At 39.5% G+C, this 23,177-nt stretch overlaps 1 protein-coding gene and 1 long non-coding RNA gene across 10 annotated transcripts; one reads left to right on the plus strand and one right to left on the minus strand.

The window, feature by feature from the left end:
- Nucleotides 1–11,762: 11,762 nt before the first annotated feature.
- Nucleotides 11,763–13,621, minus strand: SPIN2B (spindlin family member 2B). Of its 9 annotated transcripts, none has more exons than XM_078362581.1 (2): nucleotides 13,370–13,621; nucleotides 11,763–12,710 (listed from the first exon to the last, which is right to left on the minus strand). In XM_078362581.1, exon 2 carries the CDS (start codon nucleotides 12,706–12,708, stop codon nucleotides 11,932–11,934), a length of 777 nt encoding a protein of 258 aa, XP_078218707.1. In that variant the 5' UTR covers nucleotides 12,709–12,710; nucleotides 13,370–13,621; the 3' UTR covers nucleotides 11,763–11,931. The 9 variants fall into 9 exon arrangements, with proteins under 9 accessions (XP_078218707.1, XP_078218706.1, XP_078218705.1 ...); XM_078362580.1 differs by having other exon boundaries at nucleotides 11,763–12,713; XM_078362579.1 differs by having other exon boundaries at nucleotides 13,353–13,621.
- Nucleotides 13,622–13,672: 51 nt separating this feature from the next.
- Nucleotides 13,673–18,052, plus strand: LOC128930594 (uncharacterized). Its single transcript, XR_013531456.1, has 2 exons — nucleotides 13,673–14,036; nucleotides 16,555–18,052. It is a non-coding gene; the product is annotated as an uncharacterized LOC128930594 (long non-coding RNA).
- Nucleotides 18,053–23,177: the final 5,125 nt, after the last annotated feature.

Below are 23,177 nucleotides of genomic sequence, written 5' to 3' on the forward strand. Positions count from 1 at the left end.
GAGGGAATCCTTCCCAAATCATTTTATGAGACCAACATCATCCTGATACCAAAACCCGGCAGAGACCCAACGAGAAAAGAAAACTTCAGGCCAATATCCATGATGAACATAGATGCAAAAATCTTCAATAAAATATTGGCAAGCCGATTGCAACAGCAAATCAAAAAACGTATTCATCATGATCAAGTAGGATTCATCCCAGGGATGCAAGGCTGGTTCAACATACGCAAGTCTATCAACGTAATTCACCACATAAACAGAACCAAAAACCAAAACCACATGATTATCTCAATTGACGCAGAGAAGGCATTTGACAAAATTCAACAGCCCTTTATGCTAAAAACCCTCAATAAACTCGGTATCGATGGAACGTATCTCAAAGTAATAAAAGCTATTTATGACAAACCAACAGCCAATATCATACTGAATGGGCAAAAACTGGAAGCATTCCCGTTGAAATCTGGCACTAGACAAGGATGCCCTCTCTCACCACTCCTATTCAATATAGTACTGGAAGTTCTAGCCAGAGCAATCAGGCAAGAAAAAGAAATAAAGGGTATTCAAATAGGAAAGGTGGAAGCCAAATTGTCTCTATTTGCAGACGACATGATAGTATACCTAGAAGACCCCATCGCCTCAGCCCAAAAACTCCTGAAACTGATAAACAACTTCAGCAAAGTCTCAGGATATAAAATCAATGTGCAAAAATCACAAGCATTCGTCTACACCAATAACAGACTTAAAGAAAGCCAAATCAAGAGCGAACTGCCATTCGCAATTGCTACAAAAAGAATAAAATACCTTGGAATACAACTCACAAGGAACGTAAGGGACCTCTTCAAGGAGAACTACAAACCACTGCTCAACGAAATCAGAGAGGACACAAACAGATGGAGAAACATTCCATGTTCATGGTTAGGAAGAATTAATATCGTGAAAATGGCTATACTGCCCAAAGTAATTTACAGAATCAACGCTATCCCCATCAAGCTACCATTGACTTTCTTCACAGAACTGGAAAAAACCACCATGAACTTCATATGGAACCAAAAGAGAGCCCGCATAGCCAAGTCAATTCTAAGCAAAAAGAACACAGCTGGGGGCATCACACTACCGGATTTCAAACTATACTACAAGGCTACAGTAATCAAAACAGCATGGTACTGGTACCAAAACAGAGATATAGACCAATGGAACAAAACAGAGGCACCGGAGGCAACACAACATACATACAACTATACAATCTTCGATAAACCTGACAAAAAAAAGCAACGGGGCAAGGATTCCATGTTTAACAAATGGTGTTGAGAAAACTGGCTAGCCATGTGCAGAAAGCAGAAACTGGACCCCTTCCTGACACCTTACACTAAAATTAACTCTAGATGGATTAAAGACTTAAACATAAGACCTGGCACCATAAAAACCCTAGAAGGACATCTAGGCAAAACTATCCAGGATATAGGAGTAGGCAAGGACTTCATGAACAAAACACCAAAAGCATTGGCAACAAAAGCCAAAATAGACAAATGGGACCTAATGAAACTCCACAGCTTCTGCACGGCAAAAGAAACAGTCACTAGAGTGGATCGGCAACCAACAGAATGGGAAAAAATTTTCGCAGTCTACCCATCTGACAAAGGGCTGATATCCAGAATTTACAAAGAACTCAAACAGATTTACAGGAAAAAAACAAACAAGCCCATTCAAAAGTGGGCAAAGGATATGAACAGATACTTTACGAAAGAAGACATATATGAGGCCAACAGTCATATGAAAAAATGCTCATCGTCACTGGTCATCAGAGAGATGCAAATCAAAACCACATTGAGATACCATCTCACGCCAGTTAGAATGGCGATCATTAAAAAATCTGGAGACAACAGATGCTGGAGAGGATGTGGAGAAAAAGGAACACTTTTACACTGTTGGTGGGAGTGTAAATTAGTTCAACCATTGTGGAAGACAGTGTGGCGATTCCTCAAGGCCTTAGAAATAGAAATTCCATTTGACCCAGCAATCCCATTACTGGGTATATATCCAAAAGACTATAAATCGTTCTACTATAAGGACACATGTACACGAATGTTCATTGCAGCAGTGTTTACAATAGCAAAGACCTGGAATCAACCCAAATGCCCATTGATAATAGACTGGATTGGAAAAATGTGGCACATATACACCCTGGAATATTATGCAGCAATCAGAAATGATGAGTTTGTGTCGTTTGTAGGGACATGGATGAATCTGGAGAACATCATCCTCAGCAAACTGACACAAGAACAGAAAATGAAACACCGCATATTCTCACTCATAGGTGGGTGATGAAAAATGAGAACACATGGACACAGAAAGGGGAGTACTAAACTCTGGGGTCTATTGGGGGGAAAAGGGGAGGGCCAGTGGGAGGGGGAGGGGGGGAGGGATAGCCTGGGGAGAAATGCCAAATGTGGGTGAAGGGGAGAAGAAAAGCAAAGCACACTGCCATGTGTGTACCTACGCAACTGTCTTGCATGCTCTGCTCATGTACCCCAAAACCTATAATCCAATAAAAAATTAAAAACAAAAAAAAAAAAGAAAATGCTCAACATCACTAATGATCAGGGAAATGCAAATCCAAACCACTATGCAATGCTCTTTTACTTTTGTGAGAATACAGTCATTACAAAAATAATAAAAAGCATAATAATAATAGATGTTGACATGGATGCAGTAAAAAGGGAACACTTCTATATGCTAGTGGGAATGTAAACTATTACAATCACTATGGAAAAGAGTATGGAGATTCCTTAGAAAATTAAAGTAAATCTAACATTTGATCCAGCAATCTCACTACTGGGTATCTACCCAGAGGGAAGAAAAATCATTTTACAAAAAAGATACTTGAATATACATGTTTGTAGCAGCACAATTTACAACTGCAAAATATAGAACCAGCCCAAATGCCCATCAATCAATGAATGGATAAAGAAACTGTGGTGTATATATACAACAGATTATTACTCTGCCATAGAAAGGAATGAATTGTGGGGTGTGGTAGCTCACACCTGTAATACCAGCACTTTGGGAGGCCAAGGCAGGTGGATCACGGGGTCAGGACTTCGAGGCCAGCCTCCCCAACATGATGAAACCCCGTCTCTAATAAAAATACAGAAATTAGCTGGGCATGGTGGTGGGCGCCTGTAACTCCAGTCGTGGCAGGAGAACTGCTTGAAACTGGGAGGAACAGGTTGCAGTGAGCCCAGATCATGTCACTGCACTCCAGCCTGGGCAAGAGTGAGACCATCTCAAAAAAAAAAGCAACGTATTAATGGAATTTGCAGCAACCTGGATGGAATTGGAGACTATCATTCCAGGTGAAGTGACTCAGGAATGGAAAACCAAACATTGTATGTTCTCGCTCATAAGTGGGAGCTAAACTATGGGAATGCAAAGGCATGGGAATGATACAATGGACTTTGGGAATTCAGGGAAAAGGGTTGGAGTGTGGCATGAAGGATAAAAGACTACAAATTGGGTTTAGTGTATGCTGCTTGGATGATGGGTGCACCAAAATCTCACAAATCATCACTAAAGAACTGACTCATGTAACCAAATACCACCTGTTCCCCACAAACCTATGGAAATAAAAAAATTATAAAAAAAATAAATAGTCACATTTTGGGTCACCTAGAAAAATCAAATATTGGGGACATATAAACCATGGAATACCACATAGCCATAAAAAGGAATGAGATCATGTCCTTTGTAGCAACACAGATTGAGCTGGAGGCCATTATCCTAAGCAACCTAATGTAGGAACAGAAAACCAATTACTGCATGTTCTCCCTTATAAGTGGGAGCTAAATACTGAGTAGAGATGGACACAAAGGAGGGAACCACAGACACTGTGGCATACTTGAGGGTGGAGAGTGAGAGGAGGGAGAGGATTGAAAAAGTATCTATTCAGTACTGTGCTTATTACCTAGGTGATAAAATAATTTGCACACCAAACCCCAATGACATGTCATTTACTTATATTACAAACCTATACATAAACCTCTGAATCTAAAATAAAAATTAAAAAAACAAAAGCATGAGCCACAAATAAAAATAGATTAATTCAATGTCATCAAAATTAGAACCTCTTATGCTTGGCAACACACTCCCAAGAAACTAAAAGGCAAACCCGTATATAGGGAGAAAGTATTTGCCTCTCATGTATCTCATAAGTGACTTGTATAAAAATATAGAGAGAGAACTCTTACAATTCAACAATATAAGAACAACCTAATTAAAAATAGGCAAATAATCTGAATAGATATTTCTCCAAGGAAGATATACAAATAGCCAATAATTTCAGAAGATTTTGTTTGACATCATTAGTCATCAGGGAAATTCAAAACAAAATGCAATAAGGTAACACATCACACACACTAAAATGGTAAGATTGTAAAAGTCTAATAACAATTGTTGAACATTTCGAGAAATTGGACTCATATACTGCGTGTGGGAATGTAAAATTTCAGTCACTTTGAAAAACACTCTGGAATTTTTCAAACAGACATAGAATTACCATATGGCTCAGCAATTTCTCCCTTGGTATAAACCTAAAAGAAATAAAAAACATATCTAAATAAAAACATATATACATATATTTATAGCAGCATTAGTCGTAGTTGACCAAAGGTTAATACACCCAAATATCTATCAAGGGATAAATGAATAAACTAAATTTCATATATCCATATGCTCAGCCATAAAAATGAATGATGAGCATGCCACAAATGGATAAATTTTGAAAATGTTATGCTAATTAAAAGAAGCCAGTCACAAAGGACCAAATATTATATGATTCCATTTACATAAAATATTTACAATAGGCAGATATATAGGAACAAAAAGTAAATTAGTGGTTGCTTGGGGTAGGAAGGATGGGAGCATTGGGGAAATGATAGCTAAAGTTTAAGGATTCCTTTATGAGGTAATGAAAATCTTCTAAATTTACTGTCACTATGGTTAATCATATACTTTAAATTAGTGAATCATATTTTATGTGAATTACATCTTAATAAAGCTATTTTAAAAAATACCTGGTGCTTCTGTATGGTAGGAAGCATGGACAGTCCATGAATACCTCCACTATTAAGCCATTGTTGAGTGGCTTTTGTGATGCAAGATGTACCATTTCCAACTGCATATGGTACAGAAAAATAAAAACATGACACATGGTTTCTTCAAGGACTATAATATTATGTCAGTTCTGGATCACTGGATTGGAACAGCAGTGCTATTAATCTGAAAAATGGTCAACAGTGGTAAGACACAACCAATAACCCGTAGAGGAGATAAAAAAAATTATTGTCATCAAGGTGACAAGTACAGTGGTGGCAGGGGCAACACTTTATGCAATGTGGCCACTCTCACTGGCAGATATGATTTGGAAAGCCAGAAGTCTGGCATGCAATGGTAGCCTCCACAACAGAAACAGTCCTGTACTTTGATCCTGTTTATGAAGGTGGATGTGTTACCAAGCCCAATAGAATTATGGATTCATGTAGGAATTGAAGCAACCTAAGTGGTGCGTGCTCATTCTGGAGCTTGATTTTAGTGTCATCAGAAAATGGTCTCTTATGTGGTCATCATCTACATGAGTAAATCAGATACTTTAAGCAGAAGCAGCAGCAGCAGCAGCAATTTGTTTCTTTAGTTGCAGTCCCAAAGAGAGGAGTCTTTAGTCTGCAATTTTGTAGTCTTCCAAGTGGCAACACTAACAACTAGGTCATTATCAATATCATCCTTCGAGTCAGTAAATGTCTAACAAATTTCATCTAGAGGAGTATAACCCAGATCTATGAAAATGGCTTTGAGTTTTGACTACTGAGGAGAGCATCCATATCTTTCAGTTTTGCATAGCTAGCAGTAAGACTGAGCATATGCAGCAGCCCAGTGAACACCATTAGGTTTCAGCTTATTCAAGCTGTCAGTGGCCCAGGCCCATGTATTTAGTTGAACCTCTGTGAGTCAAGGGCCTCATTTAGCTAGCAGCTTTACTTCAGGTGGCAGAGTAAGAAGTAGAGTTTCCTTGAAAGGGGTAATAACCACTTTTTCAAGTAAAGCCTATACATGCCACTGGGGTGAGGCCAAGTAAGTTTTTTAATATACAGTTTACCTTTGACAAACAAGGCTTGCTGAGCTCTTCTCACCATTGGAGGTATTAAGGTGAAATTGACCAACCCCAAACAGGAATGTCAGGCTGGAGAGATGCAAGGCTGACCTCCATGGTTCAGGTGTTCAGTTCTGAAATGAGCCCAGTAGCAAAATGTATTAGTCTGTTCTCACACTGTTTTGACAAAATACCCAACTCTGGGTAATTTATAAAGAGAAAAGGTTTAATTGACTCAGTTCCTCATGACTGGGAAGGCCTCAAGAAACTTACAATAATGGTGAAAGGTAAAGGGGAAGAAAGGTACCTTCTTCACGGGGTGGCAGGAAGAAAATGCACAAGCAGGGGAAATGACGGATGCTTATAAAACCATCAGCTCTCATGAGATTCACCCATTATCACAATAACAGCATGGAGGAAACCACCCCCAGGATTAAGTTACCTCCACCTGGTCCCATTCCTTGACATGTAGGGATTATGGGGATTACAATTCAAGTGAGATTTGGGTGGGGACACAGAGCCAGAACGTATCACAGATAATAGCTGCTTTTCAAAAGTGGTGTGTCTGGTAGTCTTGTCAGGAAGAAGAGGAGTCTAAAACCCCAAGACACACCTCCAGGTGAAGATTCCTTCTCTTTTCTAGAGACAGCAATTGGAAAATCATCATCAGTCACAGATACTTATATAGCTCAAATGTATCATTAAAGTTGTAGGGCTCTGAAGGTAGAGAACATGGCACAATTTACTGGACTGTTTCTATGGCAGAACTTCATTTCAGGCTTTATTCAAAAGATGCTGATTTGTGTGTTAGCTAGTATAAAGGACAAGGCAGAATGCCTAAGCAATCACAAAGCATTTCCAAATTCCAAAGAATCTAGTTAGGTGCTGAAATTCCTTTTTGGTGGTGGGGGTGCTGAAGAGACAATTTTTCTTTGCCTGAGGCTTGAGTATCGTGAATTTGTCTAAACACTTCCAGGAAACATTACCAGCAACCAAGAGATATTACTGGCAAACAACATTACTCCTAAATTTTACTGGTGATTTTCAACATTAATCCTAATTTTTTTTGAGACTTTCAGTCATTCTTCCTAGAGGATGTGTGATAATACCACAGCTAGGTAGGGCTGTTGAGACTGAGGCTACTGACTGCCAACCGTCAGGATGTCATGTATAGTGAAACTTTGGAAATCTGGATGAAGAAGCATTTCACTAAATTCTGACTTATTCAATTTTGGCAAATGGCACTGGAGTTTAGGTAACACAGGTGGAGTACAACAAACATGTTTTAGAGGCCTTGTCACATGAATGTGAACAGATCTTAATTCTTAGGTGCCAGTAGTATGGGAAAGAAAGTGCTGTCAATGTTTAAAACAGTGTACCATGTTCCATTAGTCTCTGTAATAGGTTCAGATAGAGTCAAGATGTCTGCAACAGCTGGTGTCATTGGAGAAACAACTGAATTTATTTAACAGTATTGCACTATAAGCTTTCAACTCCTGTTAGATTTTGCACTGGGCATATAAATCTATTCTGTAAAGATCCTGCATCTTTTACTACTGCCTCCTTTAAGTATTAATATTTATGCAGTTTCTGTAAAGATCCTTCATCTGTTACAACTGCCTCCTTTATGTATTAATATTTATTCAGGGCACTGATTTGCCCTTTTCTTCCTATAATTCTATACTTTGTGTTGGATGAGCCAGAGAGACAGGAAAGCTGGTGAGAGATAAATTTATATGTCAGAATAGTACTTATCTATGTATGGCTGAATTTCATCTGGCATTTATAAAACAAGGAAACACAAGCATCAGTTCCCAGTGATACTCAGATACGAAGGTAGCAGCATCAATACACAGAATTGGCCTAAAAAGATTTGCTCACAAGGTCACATGGGCTTCTTTTTCTGGCTGTCAACCAGGCAAAATCCTGTTTCCTGATTTGAGATGCTTTCTCCTTTCATGAGTCCAGTAGAAGAGTTTATTGTGCATCCATATCTAACAGAGCCATAAAAGCTTGATTCTTTGTCTCATGAAAATTCCCCAACCTACTCAGATGGATGCATATGAAATTTGATCTCCATTAAGGACAGAGATCCCTTGCCCCCATCGATAATGATTTTTCTCCTTATAGCAGCTGTGCATGAGAAAGTAGAGAGAGAGCTGCACTGCACCATCAGAAAGGATTAACATTTACTTTTGATTCTGTGTGGTATAGTGGCTGCTTCTATCTCATAAGATTAAACCTCCAATGTTTTTGGCTGACTCAATTCTCTATATCAGGAAACAAAGTCCCACATAACAGCTAGGGGAGTTATCCAGAAGGGCAAGGCCAAAAACAATGGTTTATCAATGAGACCCTGGATCAGTTTCCTATTCTCTAGAGATCACTTCATCAGTATTCTATACCCAATCTAGGCAGTTAGTATAGAAACTAACTCTGTGATCTATGGTTTTCACTGGGAATTTGTTTCTCTTAAGGAAATCATCAAATAAGACCAGAAAACATTGTGTAGTTCTTGACTCATGTTTCTCTTCCAATAGGAAAATCTGCAGGGTATAACTGAAAACAGCCAAAACCAACTAATTTTCACCATATCTACTGCCACCAGGATGGTGAAACCCACCATCAACTGTTACCTACATAATTGGAATAGCCTACTAATTATTTCCCCTTTAATTCATCATGTACTAATAAAAAGTATTCTCCAAGTTGTCAGAGTGATCCTGTTAAACTAAGACAAATCTCCACTATCAATACATAGATGACTCTCCATCACATCAATGTAAAAGACAAATTGCATTTTGAAATCCACAGAGCTGTCAGCTGTCTGCCTCTCCCTCATCCCCATTACCTCTCTGAAACCACCTCCTGCTATTCTCTGCCTTGCTCACTCAGCTCCCGACATGCTAGCATCCTCATTGCTCCTCAAACATGCCAGGCATAAACCTGTCTTGGTGCCTCTGCACTTGCTGTTCCTCCATCCGGCATGCTCCTTCCCCAGACAGCTGCAGGGTCAGTTCTCCCATTGCCCTCCGGTGAGACTCAAAAGCCAAGTTCTCAGTGAGGTCTTCCCTGGCCACCTTCTCTATCTAGTTTCAGCCTCCTTCCTGAAATTTTCTATCCCAATTTCTTGCTTTTGTTTTTCTATTTAACACTAGTCACTATGAAAACACATTATAATTGCTTGTTTGTTTTGGCCACAGTCTGTCTCCCACACTAAAATGAAAGCTCCATGAGGATAAGAATTTTATTTTGTTTCTTTCGTTCATGATTACATCATAGGTATCTGTACCTAGCAGAGAGCCCACCTGAAGTAGTTGCGGGATAAAGAAAACAAGTAAATTAAAAAGCAAATGGGATCAAAGCAAGTCAAAGGGGCAGTTTTCCCAGGGTGTAGCCCCAGTTACAAGCATGAACACTTCCAGGGGACAACTGTGCATTTTATTAGAGTGAACTTGGCAAGCTGGGGGTGTGGCCTACTGGAGAGAGTATTCTGAATCTAAACTGGACTGAGACCTGCCTAAGGCCCAGCTACATGTATCCTTGTTGGAATGAGGGCCTAACCCTCATGTTTTTGTTGCTGTTGCTCTGTTTCATTTTCAGGAGGTTCCAGAATCATGAATTTTCATTGTGTGAAATCTCTCAACTGTCTAAAGTACCTAACTGAAAATAGAAAACAATAAAAACACAAAGATAAACGAAACCTGGCAGCTGAGTGAGATTGGTCCCTGGACAGCCTGCTGGTTTTAGTTGGACTGAACTGTGTGATGTATATAAGAAAATCAATCCTTGCTATGGTGAGGTAGGTTTGCCTTGTTTTAATTCTTGAGGCAGTCAGTCTCAGGCCATATTGGGTGGAGAGAATAAACTATATTTACCACCTTCTTTCAGCTCCAGGGAGATCATTGCATCTCCCACTATGCATGGAGTTAGGGTAATCTGGGCAGCAGAAGTCACCAGCCCTTTCTTTGGGGTCAGGCATATAATTTGGTGAAGGTTACGGTTGCAGAAAAAAGTGAGAGAGTTTTCAGGTGAGCTTACAGGAGAAAGACTGGAGAAAGGCAAGGAGGGCAGGAAGAGAAAGACACGGATCTGTCTGTGCATCAGACACCATCGTTCAGAAGGACTTTTGGGGGGTTGCTGCTCCCTCTCCCCACCAACCTTGACCCCTCCTTGTGACACTGCACAGCTGAGTGAGTCATACCAAGTCACAACTCTTGGCCCAAATGCCCCATGGCATCTGCCTCACCTGGAAACAAAGAGCTGCACAGACTTCTATCACAGGTCTCTGTGAGCTGGGGTAGGCAAGACTGGTCAACATGTGCCTGCGAGGGGTCTGAAGACACAAGCTTTGTGGGGAAGGTCTAACCAGAATATGGCTTCTTGGGAGAGCAAGCCTGTTTTAGTGGATCATTGGTCACAGCCACCTGTGGTTTCAGTCAGCTGTTGAAAGAAGCCTGGACAGTTAAGTACTCCCCATACTCTGGAGACTCTAGGCTCAATCCTCTGATGCCCCTTATCTTTAGATAGAAAAACAACATTCCAGCAGAAAGAAAAGGAGTGATGAGACTGGTGTACCTGAGTTCAGAAAGATTCAATTTTTCTGGATAAAGTACTTTCCAAATTCAAGATGGCACATGTCTTAAGTTCTGAGAGCCCCACTAACCCATCCTCTACCAGTATTGTTTATCCAGTGCAGGGCAAATGTGGGGAGATCCCCCATAGCCCAGCACTTGTGAGAGGAACCATGTTAGTGTGTTTAGGCTGAGGGTTGGGGTTCTGCTGGGCAGGTGCGTCATGAACTCCCTGAAACAAGAAAAGCCTTATGGGTATCAACTTGGCTCCTGATTAACTTGACTGAATCAGCCCTGTCAGAATGACCTTCTAGAGAACCTACAATGCATCAGACTTCTTTGACAGTTGCCATTATCTTTTGTACATGAAGACAGGAAGAGCAATGCGGACACTGCCAGAAGTCCAACCGTTTCCTGGGCCTTCCAATCTCTCAGGGGCCCTGCACGCCACAACTCTTTTCCTGTATTCTTACTCCATCAGTCTTTCTCCTTTGAATTCCTCCTTCCTCAGTGGCCCTCTTCCTCTTATCCCACCGATACCCTATCCCACATAACCTCTTACTTTGTGAATCCTTTAGCCTCTCCCCAGATCCCTGTCAGGTTGATCCTTCTACCTTTTACTCTGGATCGCTTCTATGCTTCTTTGTGTTCCTCTCTATTCAATTTATTCTGTCTCTTTTCCTCTAAGCCCTAAGATCTCACTCTCCCTCTGTTATTCGTCACTCCCTTCCCAGGTGGATGTTTCCTCCACATAAGTCATCCCTACCCCCAAGTAGCCTGTCCCTTTCTGGCCCTTTCCCACCTCTTCCTAACGGTCACCTCCTCCTTTCTTCCCATCCAACAGCCAATCTCTAGTTCCTTCCCCTGCCCCCTTCAGACCAGACCAGACCAGACCAGCTAAATCCGGTGCCATTTTTAGATGACCGATTATGATTCTAGCTGAACTTTATTCGCAGCCGAAATTGACAGCTGTTCCTTCCTTTCATCCCCCATCTACCAATCACACCCAATCTTTTCAACAAGACAAAGTGCTTACACACAGCATGTCATGTACACACAAGTTTGTATTTTGTAGAGTAAAACAACAGTTAATGCTGGCAAAATATTGGGTTATGAGGGATCCTTAAGCTTTCAATACACTGAAAAGCAACATTTTTTGCATGTCTAGGAATTATACATTTGTTTCCACATATGTGGCAAATTTTACGCTAACAGTTAGGACTTTTTCACCAAATCATAGACATAGATATGGAAATCATCATCAAACTTGATGAAATACACAGAGGGCTTGGCTTCCACCTGGTGAATGACCATGCCGATCCTTTTGGAGCCATCTTCTTTGGTATATTCCACATGCTTACCTATCAAGCCATCTACAACTCCTCCTGGCTCCCTCTCTGTTGGAGGAGACTCACTGGATTCTGGCATAATACGGAGATCACCTTCTTTATAATCATCTAGAAGCTGGTACATGTACAAGACAGGATCTTTCTCATAGGTAATATAAAACCAGGCTTTCATGATAGGTGCTTGTGCTAAGACCATCCCCCTCCATTCATCCTTAGAACCATGCTCTCCCTCAAACATGTGTTCCACTGCTTTGCCAATTATGGTATTTGCAAGGTTGGCATCACTAACTTGAGATGATGCCACCCTGTCGGAAAGAATTTTAAGAGACAAAACCCTTTCATCTCTGTGAAGTTCCAGTCCATAGACACAGTCAATTCCATCATATTTCACCAGATAAAGAGAGGGATTTATAGGCACCTGATCCAGAACGGTTCCTTTCCACTGGGTGATGGGCTCATCTCCTTCCTTCCATCCGTGAGAAATTCTGCAGCCCACGATGTTCCTGCGGGGCTGGGATGAAGGTCTGCCTCTCTGCCTCTTTTGGGAGACTTTTTTCTTTGTCATGTTTCCAGACCCGGTGGCCCGTCCTGCAGCTGCCCTGGTTTGTTGCCCTTCGGCTTCCTGTGTGTTGGGAGTCTTCATGCCTGCTGGGGGAGGAGAGAGGAAAGAGAGACATATCCAGCGTGCCATAAGGCAAACTTTTCCCTATGGCCATGTCTGGACGTACTCTGCACTAGTGCCTAAGTTTTCCCCAGGAGCCTGGAAGCAATGCTGGAAATCCTGGCTGCATGCCTGCCCTGCTCTCCCTCTTATGTTCCTCTGGGCTGTGGAGAAGGGCAGGAGTGGTGGGGTAGAGCTGGCTGGGGTTAGGAAGTCTGTAGAAGTGGCTGGACCACCTCCTCCCAGCTCGGAGCCCGCTGCCCTTCCCCAGCTCCTTACTGCCACTGGCGTCCACTCCCAATCCCCTGCAAAGCGTCTTTCACCGGCACCCACTGCCCTCCTGCCCTGAGTGCCCCAGCTACTGTCCACAATCCTCCCTGCCTACCCTAACCCCTTTCCTGGTTCCCACGCCCTTGCTTCCTGGCGCTCACCTTCAAATCCTTGTCTGGCTGCTATTCCTTCCCCCTTTTCCTGTTGTCCACTGCACTCCCGCACCCCACTTTTGCCTGGCGGCCACCTCCGCCCCATGTTTCCTCCTGGATTCTTTCCCATCCCCCTCTCCATTCTGGCGCCCACTAATGGCCTTGCCCTGCCTGGCGTCCACCGCCGGGGATCGGGGGCCTCACGTGTCCAAATCGGACACCTAGCTGCTGCCTCCGTTGTGAGCCTGTGGCGAAGGAGGTTTAGCAGACAATCGGCCGAATGAGTTGCAAGAGCTGGGAGGGCAGAATCCGCAGATGAGGAGTGTGTGTAGGATCACGGCGAGGCAGGCGAAGTGTAAGGCAGCGGCGTCCGCAACGCTTGGCTGGCTGGCCCTCTGCCTCCCTGCGGCCAGCGGTGGCCCCTCAGCCACATCGGGCTTCCACCAGTCCCTGTTGTCGCCGCTGCAGTCTCCTCCCTCTTTCCGTAGCGCAGCTTCCTGCCCAGAGAGAGGCCTCCTCTTCCTGCCAAACACCGCGCCCTCGTCTCCACCAGGCTCCAACGCCCACCACACAGCCTGGAGCCCTGGTGGAGTTACAGGCTTTAACTCCACCTCTTTCCAAATCCAGAGCAGTTCGTGCCACAGTGGTCCTCGGAATCCAATGGCCCCTTCTTCTATCGTTTCAGGGCCCCTTGGTTCCCACCCCGACCTTTTCTTCCACCTTCTTAGTCCTTCTGCCCCATCTGCTTTCCATCTTCTGGGAATTCGCCTTGCCGCCGCCCCCCTCCTCCCACCTTTGTCCGTGCCCTTAAGGATTTGTTCTTTACACATAAATATGTCTTTCCTCTTTTTGAAAGGATTTGAAGTTGGAACAGAGAAATTCACTATGGTAAGTCTGCCATTTTGACCCAGTCTCTACCTAATTTTTCCTGACTGATCTTCCCTGGCCTTTTTGTTTTTGTTTTTGAGGGATTTTTTTTTATTGCAAGATAATTGCATGCACAATGTGAACACTCTCTAAATTTTAGGAAACGAATATTAAGAGGAAAATATCAACTGCAGTCCCATCTCTAATTTTTTGGGGGCCTCACAGAAAAATATTAATGCTCATGTTTATTTTTGTTTTTTGCTGCTGTTTTTCGTTTTTTTTCCTTTTTCCAACGCTTTTGCAAAACTGGGATTGTTTTTTATCTGCAGTTTCATGTCATGCCTCTTTCTGTAAAGACTACTAATTTTTCTAGGACATTAGATGTTTTCTAATCCATTTTTTCATTCAACAAATATTTATTCATCACCTGTTACATATCTTGCCCTTAGTCCATAAAATTCACTTTCACAGTGATTTATAATTTGGCTTTTCTCCCAGTACTGGACATTTGACATAATATTTCTACAATAAGCAGTGATCGTATTTATCAGAATAGAAAGCTTTGCAAAAAATAGCTTTATAAGGAATAATTAGATAAAAGTTATGGTTTTACAAATCAGTGGAGAAACATTGGGTATTCTTTAAGGAATGTTGAAATGATTCTTTAAATGTTTTGAGAACGGTTGCATACTAATGTTGAACCAATAAAGGTAAAAAGCAGCAAAATTAAATCGAACAGAAAGCAAATGAACAAACCAAAACCTCTGTAAACAAAAGAATGCTTAATGGTATCTTACTTATCCAGGTACTTATGTATTTGGATCAGGGGATGAGTCAGATGTTAACAGAACAACTACACTTAAAACAATAAAATAACATCTAAAAGGAAAAATAGGATTAATAATAATTTTGATTCAACAACCAAAATATGAAAGAGCATTAAAATGTTACTTAATGTAATTGATCATGAAAAAAGAGGTTCATATCTAGTGCAGATTCAAGTGAAAGTTCATGGAATTTTTATGGGAAGCAATTTGCAGATATGTTTCAGTGAGGGCTTTTTAAAAAGTTATAGTTAACTCTTACTTCTAGGATTTCACCCTTGGAATTTCAATCAAAAGTAAAGGGTGGGGAGGTTATTAAGGTTCTGGACTCCACATTCTATATTCATAGATTTGACAAGCAGTCACAAGTTCTGCTGAGCTTCTAAGTCTTTCAGTGGTTCTCTCTAGAATGGGTAAACTTCCCCAGTAGAAAAACATCCACCAAATGCCCTATTCGCCTCTTGGAACTGTTCTCCTATCTCAGCTAGGTAATTATTTCCTATTTCTCATATTTTAGATGCCATTGAGAGTGGATTTTCTTTTTTACTATATTTGTTCAGATTTTAATGGGAAAGATGTTTAGTCTCCTATTATAAAAATCTCAAATCCTATTTTTTAAATTATAAAATATACGTGGTCCTCATTAGGTACAGCTTTTTGTATGTAAATTATACCTCAGTAGTTGTTTGAAAGAGAAAAAAATGTATTTAACTATTTTAATGACTCCAAACTAAGAAACACTTACATTTCCATCAACAGCATACTGGATATGATGGGGTATATTCATACATTGGAATATCATGCAGTAATGAGAATGTTCAAGCTACAACTATTGAATCAATCTCTCAAATATGCTGAAAAAAGAAGCCAGACAACTAAGGGGCACACATTGCTTTATTCAATTTATTTAAAGTTCAAAAACAGTCATTAATTAATCTGTTGTCTAAAAAGTTAGTGTAGCAGTTTTTCTAGCAAAGATATTTTCCAAATAGACAGCAATTCATATCCATCAATAGTTGGTCAAAGTAAAAATTGGAGGGATTCTTGGACATGTATGTATGGCAGGATAGGCTTATATGGATGCTGAGCTGCAAAATGTGTTTAATTATAATAGACATCAATTGATACTGCAGCCTACCATCTTATCACAGTTCTTCTGGCAATAGAGCCACAATTTTTCTCTTGGGAACAACATAAGCCTGATCTTTCAGAGTATAGAATTACTGGTACAATGATTAGTTTAGGAATACGCATCTAACCTCGTCAGAGCCAATGAGACACAATGAGACACAGTGAGATGTTGCACAAATTGCTAGGCATGAGGCAGTTTCCATTGGAGGAGAGTGAATCTGAAAGGATATGAGGATTAAGCTGCTTTATTCACATTACTATCATGTAAGACACTGAGAATGAGGCACCCCAAAGAAGAGAATGGAGCAGGCTATGCAAAAAGAGGGAGATTGTCCTAGGAACATATTCTGTATATGTAGGTGGTCATGATCACTGACTGACTTTCAAATATTCATCTCACTCTAAAAGGTTAGTATAAGCTAGATATGGTGATGCCATTCTTCTTGCAAATGATTGATTTAGCATTGGGCATGTGATCTTATCCTGGTCATTTAAGCATCATAGTATGTCTGCTGGAAGACTTCAGAAAAAAATCTCTTTACTCTTAAGAGAAACAGGAAATAACATTCCCTTTTCTTTTTTAGGATGACCTTTACATGCCCTTTGGAATCTCTGTAATTATCCTGAGGGCAAAACTTATGTAATGAAGATGGAAGAAGAGAAAATAGGAATACTCTGTGTGCTTTGATCTTATCATTTAGCTGCTGCTTGTACCATCCCTGGAGTCCTACTTCTGACTCCAAGTTATGAGGTAACAAATTTGTTTATAGTTAAAGCAATTTGAGTCTGGGTTTTCTATTACTTGCAGTTGAAGGCATCTTAAATGGCTTAGCTTTCCCAGACTTAAATGATATAGAATCCCTAGACAGTACCCTTATACTTTTAAGTTATATGAAACAATACATTTTTCAGACACTCATTGATACAACCAGTTCCCATACCAGGAAGTAGGACATTACTTTCAGACTTAAAAAATCCAGTATTCACTTGCAGATAAGGGATAAGGAACTATCTGAAAAATGAGACTGAGGTAAAAAAGGCATCATTCTAATCTACACTATAAGAAATAATACACCAGAATTAGCAAATAATTCCCTAAATAAATGCTGTCAACAAAATGATGAGCATTTTATATTCTCCTCAGAGGAAGAGGTAGGCTTCTGGACTCCAGTCTCTTCACCTCACATCTATTTTCTATATACTTTAAGTTTCTCTGCCTTAAAGACGTGATCCTGATATTCAATCTTATGAGGATAAACAATAACATTCTAATCACCTATTTTTTTTAAATTTAATGCATTAATATTAAGGCCATCTTTCAAAATTACCAAAAATTAATATGGTTTACTTCAATCTTTATAACAATGAAAAGATCTATGATGAATAAAATAGACCTTTCTCTATCTCATTTCTTTTTCTCCTTGCCACCTCTCAGGATTTCCCAGTGTTCTCATGTTCCACCTTCAATCACACTTAACCAATGTTAAATCTCTGGCATATATTTTCCCAAACCATTTTCTATGATGTTATAACAATATATAAATATAAACAGAAATATAGGAATTTGGAAGTCTTTCTCACTTTTTAACCTAAGTGGGATCATACACTTTATATTTGTGTGCAACTACACAACCATATATATTTCTAAAACATCTTTATAATTGCATAATATTTCATATGATATATAGACACAATGTATTCAACAATTCTGGTATTGATAGACATTCAGGATTTTTCCCCAGCTATTTTTGCTATTGCAAACAATGCTGCACTAACAAGCGAATGCAATCCCATTGTGACATTTCTCTTTCCATCTATTTTGAGGGTTGATGGTGCTTATTTGGCTGATGAGGTAGGTATCTTGTCTTCTCTCAAAGTTGAGGTATTCTTTCTTCTTAACGTTACCTTTACTGATATAAAAGAACCTTTCCAGATAAAGAAGACTATCTTTCACCGGGCGCGGTGGCTCATGCCTGTAATCCCAGCACTTTGGAAGGCCGAGGTGGGTGGATCACAAGGTCAGGAGACCGAGACCATCCTTGCTAACATGGTGAAAACCTGTCTCTACTAAAAATAGAAAAATTAGCTGGGCTTGGTGGCATGTGCCTGTAATCCCAGCTACTCGAGAGGCTGAGGCAGGAGAATCGCTTGAACCAGGGAGTCAGAGGTTGCAGTGAGCCGAGATTGCGCCATTGCAGTCCCGCTTGGTGACAGAGTGAGATTCCATCTAAAAAAAAAAAAAGAGTATCTTTTATTTAAGAATATATAAATATATATGTGCTTTGTCTGTCCCTCCCCCAGTATTCACAAATGTTTAGTAATCTTCTAAGAAGTTATTACAGCAAAAAGAAAATTTAAAAAAAATTAACAGAGAACTTGAGAAATGGTATCAACGATGACACAGCATATTAAAATGTGTCAGTTACAGCCAGCACTCTATTCAAAGGCAAATTTATAGTAATTGCTATTTCCCTTAAAAATTAGCTAGAAATTATCATTATAGATAGCCATGGAAACTTAAAAATAACTAAAATATGCAGAGGCTTATGAAATAAAAAGCAGAAAATTAGTAGAAGGCATAGCAAAACCTATGTCTAAATTTTGTGAAAAAATAAAACAATAGGAAAGAAAACTGGCAATTCAGAAAAAAAGACCAACAAATGCAAAGGGGATTTATAGTAAGTTATTTGAAAATATAAAATTGTCATGCAATAATAAACTTATTCACAAGTATTTATGGAGTGTCTCCTATGTTCCAGACCCTTTCCTAGGCACTACAGTACTAGAATGAAGTAGATAAATAAGATTCCTGCCTTCAAAGTTTATATTATACAGCAGTCAGAGAGAAGACAAACATTCTAAAAGACAAGTTCATATAGTGATAAGTACTACAGGGTAAGAAAAAACAAGGTAATGGGGTAGAAGGAGAGAATCTCTGAACAGGTAATATTTCAGTCAAGCTCTGAATATGAGAAGCAAGCAGTTATGAAAAGTTATAAAAAGCTATGGGAGTAAGAAATAACTCTAGCATAAAAGCTTTGAAGTGGAAACAAGTATGTTTCTCAAGCCTTTGAGAATAGAAAAATGCTGTAGTATACAGTGAAAAGGAAACCATGATTGAATCAGAAAAAAGTGAGATCATCCAGAGCACTGCTTCTTCATTCTTATTTCATTATTGTCCCCTCTTCACTAGATGGCTTTATAAGGTTCTTTTTTCTTCTTTTTCCTAATTGTCTCCTCATGAAATTTGAATACCGATGATGTACTGTATAATCTAGTCAATAAATACATGTGTATCTGTATTTTATACATAATCAAGCTGTATGCAGGATTAAGTATGAATAAAATTTGAAGGTAGTAAAGTAAAAATTAGAAAGCTAGTAATATCTAAGTTGACTGTATAACTGTATTTGCTAAGGGATTTTTAATGAAATTTATTACATAAATTATAATGTGTCAAATATATATGTATATTGGCAATTTATATAAATACATAATAGTGATATAATAACATTTTAAAAATTATTCAAAACATTTTTCTAGCAAAGGTGAAACAATTGAAAACATTAAATTAATTTTTTAAAAGTTATTTTTGTAAATTTAACTTTTTACTTTTGCTTGATGTGAGAAAATCAGTTATTACTAGCTGCAAGATATTCATACATCATCACTTTTTCTTTATAGTACTTGACATAAATAATAATGGATTAAATAATTTCTGTAAAGTTAAATATTAACTATTTTTGTTTAATTCTCCAAGCCCAAGTCACACACAAGGACACTGAGGATCAAACATAATCAATGGCAGCCAGTGGGTACACACAGGCCACTTCTTGACATATGACTTCAAGAATGAGCAATAGATTGAAAGTCCTACAATCAAATACACGTATTTGCTCTGATTTTGTAGTTCTGGTCTTACATTTCATTTATTTCCCATGAGTTCAATGGCAATGCTCCTGTGATATCCAAGAAAACAAGAGTGATTAAGTTCTAAGGTATAAGATTTTGTCAATACAGGTGAGCTTTGGAGGACACAAACCATTGTAAAACTTAGTATCTTTTTACCTCTCACATCAACCATCATATTTCTCACCCTTGGGGGCAATATCATCCTGCCTGAGAATGCATGATCTAGCGCATGCAGAGTAAGGCATGAAGATTGCTTTGTATATCAACTACAATAAGAAGCCTTTGGAAGATTCTAAGCAGGAGGTTGGTATAATCTGGTTTACATTTTTAAAAGATAGTTATGGCTATTATGTGGAGAATTGAAAGGCAGGTGAGAAGATCTTAGTTTCCAACAGGCAACTTTATCAAACTTAAGGCCTTATCTTTTTAAAATCCTTTGGTTACTGAGACAGCACCCCTCTGCTTCCATGTTGCCAAAGCATCAGGTTATGTGCTTACTACCCCTGTTTGCAGTTCTCTATTTTTGGTCCCTGTGGACTTACAACATTTAAAGCACAGCTACACATTTAAAAGGAGGTCTGTCATATTTTATCCAGCATTTTAGAGTGTAGTGATTTTTAGTGCAAGAGTTTTCATGTGTTCACTGTTTAGTGTCTTTTAAACTAGGGGTTTTACTTAGCCACTACTGTGGTCAATCAGTGGTATAGTTTACTTCCTTCAAGACAACGAAGGCAAGAAGATTATAGAGGAGTCAGTGCAATAATGCTCCCTCTTTGTGAGTCCCCTGTTTAATATGTGATATTACTTATTTAAATAAGTGAGCTTAGCAGCTCAACATTTATCTCAGATGCCCCCAAAATTGATTTTAAAAACTACATCGAAGCCACACTGAAGATATCTAACCTCTAAACTATAATACATTGCAAATTATGCTCATGTATTTTGTGCAACATATTAATTGCATAAAGTTAAAAATTACATTTTGTTTCTATGAAATACTGTGTATAATGTTTGCTAAACAGCACCCTCATTCTCCTGGCTTCGTATCTCTCAATGACTTCTAATTGGTGAAACTGAGAGAGGTTGGACATGTGAAAACCTGTTCAAATTATCTCTTGGATCTATTTCTTTTGGATGGAAGAGGCACTCTGATTCACTCTCAACTGTAGGGTAAGCTTTGTGGCTGTATCAGAGTTGTCCATAGTTATTCAGGTGTGCTTGTGTTTGGGTGAAGTATTAGGAATTTCCTGAAGCCCCCTATCTAAATATGTCCTCCAGTTCAGCTTTTATCAAATATAAAGGGGATATTTGACTTCATCATTGTGTGATGATGCTGCTATTCTCTGATATAGTTACAAACTTGCAAAGAGAAAAGAAGACGTTTAGTTCTTCATCCTCTGAAACACTAACTGTAACATTAACTGTAATATAACTGTAACATTATGTTGAGATATGGTACAATTTCAGTCTTAAAGAGAAAGCAAAAGTGTTACAGATATGCCTGAACCCATTGTTACTTATCAAGAATAAATGTAGGACATGATTTATTAAAAAATGTACCGTAATCTCTGAGAGGAGAAAGAGTTAACATGAAACTCTCTTAAATTTTAACTCACATATCCTCAGGACCAATATTATCACATGGGATTGGGGAACAGGAAATGGGATGTGACATATGTAATGAATTTTGAACAAATCTACTTAACTATAAACAGCTGCCCCTTATCCAAACAGAATACAGGTTAAAGCGCTGTCTGACTACTAAGAACTTACAAACAGCCTTACATTAACTTTTTCACTAACTGTTTTAACTCTGTGACAAACTTCCTATGGAGTACCTGTTGCCCCATTGCCAAAATAACATATCAGTGGTTTCCTATATAATGGCTATGGAAGTTATCAAGAGGGAAGAGGCTCATAACAATGATTTATCAATGAATTTATGGGTCAGTTTCTCATTCTGTAGAGATCACTTCATCAGTATTCTATACCCAATCTAGGCAGTTAGTATTGAGCCCAACTCTGTCATCTGTAGTTTTCACTGGGAATTTGTTTCTCTTAAGGAAATCTTCAAATAAGACCAGAAAACATGGTGTAGTCCTTGACTCATATTTCTCTTCCAATGCACAGCGAAGATCAACTAATTTTCACCATATCTACTGCCACCAGGATGGTGAAACCCACCATCAACTGTTACCTACATAATTGGAATAGCCTACTAATTATTTCCCCTTTAATTCATCATGTACTAATAAAAAGTATTCTCCAAGTTGTCAGAGTGATCCTGTTAAACTAAGACAAATCTCCACTATCAATACATAGATGACTCTCCATCACATCAATGTAAAAGACAAATTGCATTTTGAAATCCACAGAGCTGTCAGCTGTCTGCCTCTCCCTCATCCCCATTACCTCTCTGAAACCACCTCCTGCTATTCTCTGCCTTGCTCACTCAGCTCCCGACATGCTAGCATCCTCATTGCTCCTCAAACATGCCAGGCATAAACCTGTCTTGGTGCCTCTGCACTTGCTGTTCCTCCATCCGGCATGCTCCTTCCCCAGACAGCTGCAGGGTCAGTTCTCCCATTGCCCTCCGGTGAGACTCAAAAGCCAAGTTCTCAGTGAGGTCTTCCCTGGCCACCTTCTCTATCTAGTTTCAGCCTCCTTCCTGAAATTTTCTATCCCAATTTCTTGCTTTTGTTTTTCTATTTAACACTAGTCACTATGAAAACACATTATAATTGCTTGTTTGTTTTGGCCACAGTCTGTCTCCCACACTAAAATGAAAGCTCCATGAGGATAAGAATTTTATTTTGTTTCTTTCGTTCATGATTACATCATAGGTATCTGTACCTAGCAGAGAGCCCACCTGAAGTAGTTGCGGGATAAAGAAAACAAGTAAATTAAAAAGCAAATGGGATCAAAGCAAGTCAAAGGGGCAGTTTTCCCAGGGTGTAGCCCCAGTTACAAGCATGAACACTTCCAGGGGACAACTGTGCATTTTATTAGAGTGAACTTGGCAAGCTGGGGGTGTGGCCTACTGGAGAGAGTATTCTGAATCTAAACTGGACTGAGACCTGCCTAAGGCCCAGCTACATGTATCCTTGTTGGAATGAGGGCCTAACCCTCATGTTTTTGTTGCTGTTGCTCTGTTTCATTTTCAGGAGGTTCCAGAATCATGAATTTTCATTGTGTGAAATCTCTCAACTGTCTAAAGTACCTAACTGAAAATAGAAAACAATAAAAACACAAAGATAAACGAAACCTGGCAGCTGAGTGAGATTGGTCCCTGGAC

Source organism: Callithrix jacchus, chromosome X, assembly GCF_049354715.1.
Source record: "Callithrix jacchus isolate 240 chromosome X, calJac240_pri, whole genome shotgun sequence".
NCBI classification, from domain to species: Eukaryota; Metazoa; Chordata; class Mammalia; order Primates; family Cebidae; genus Callithrix; species Callithrix jacchus.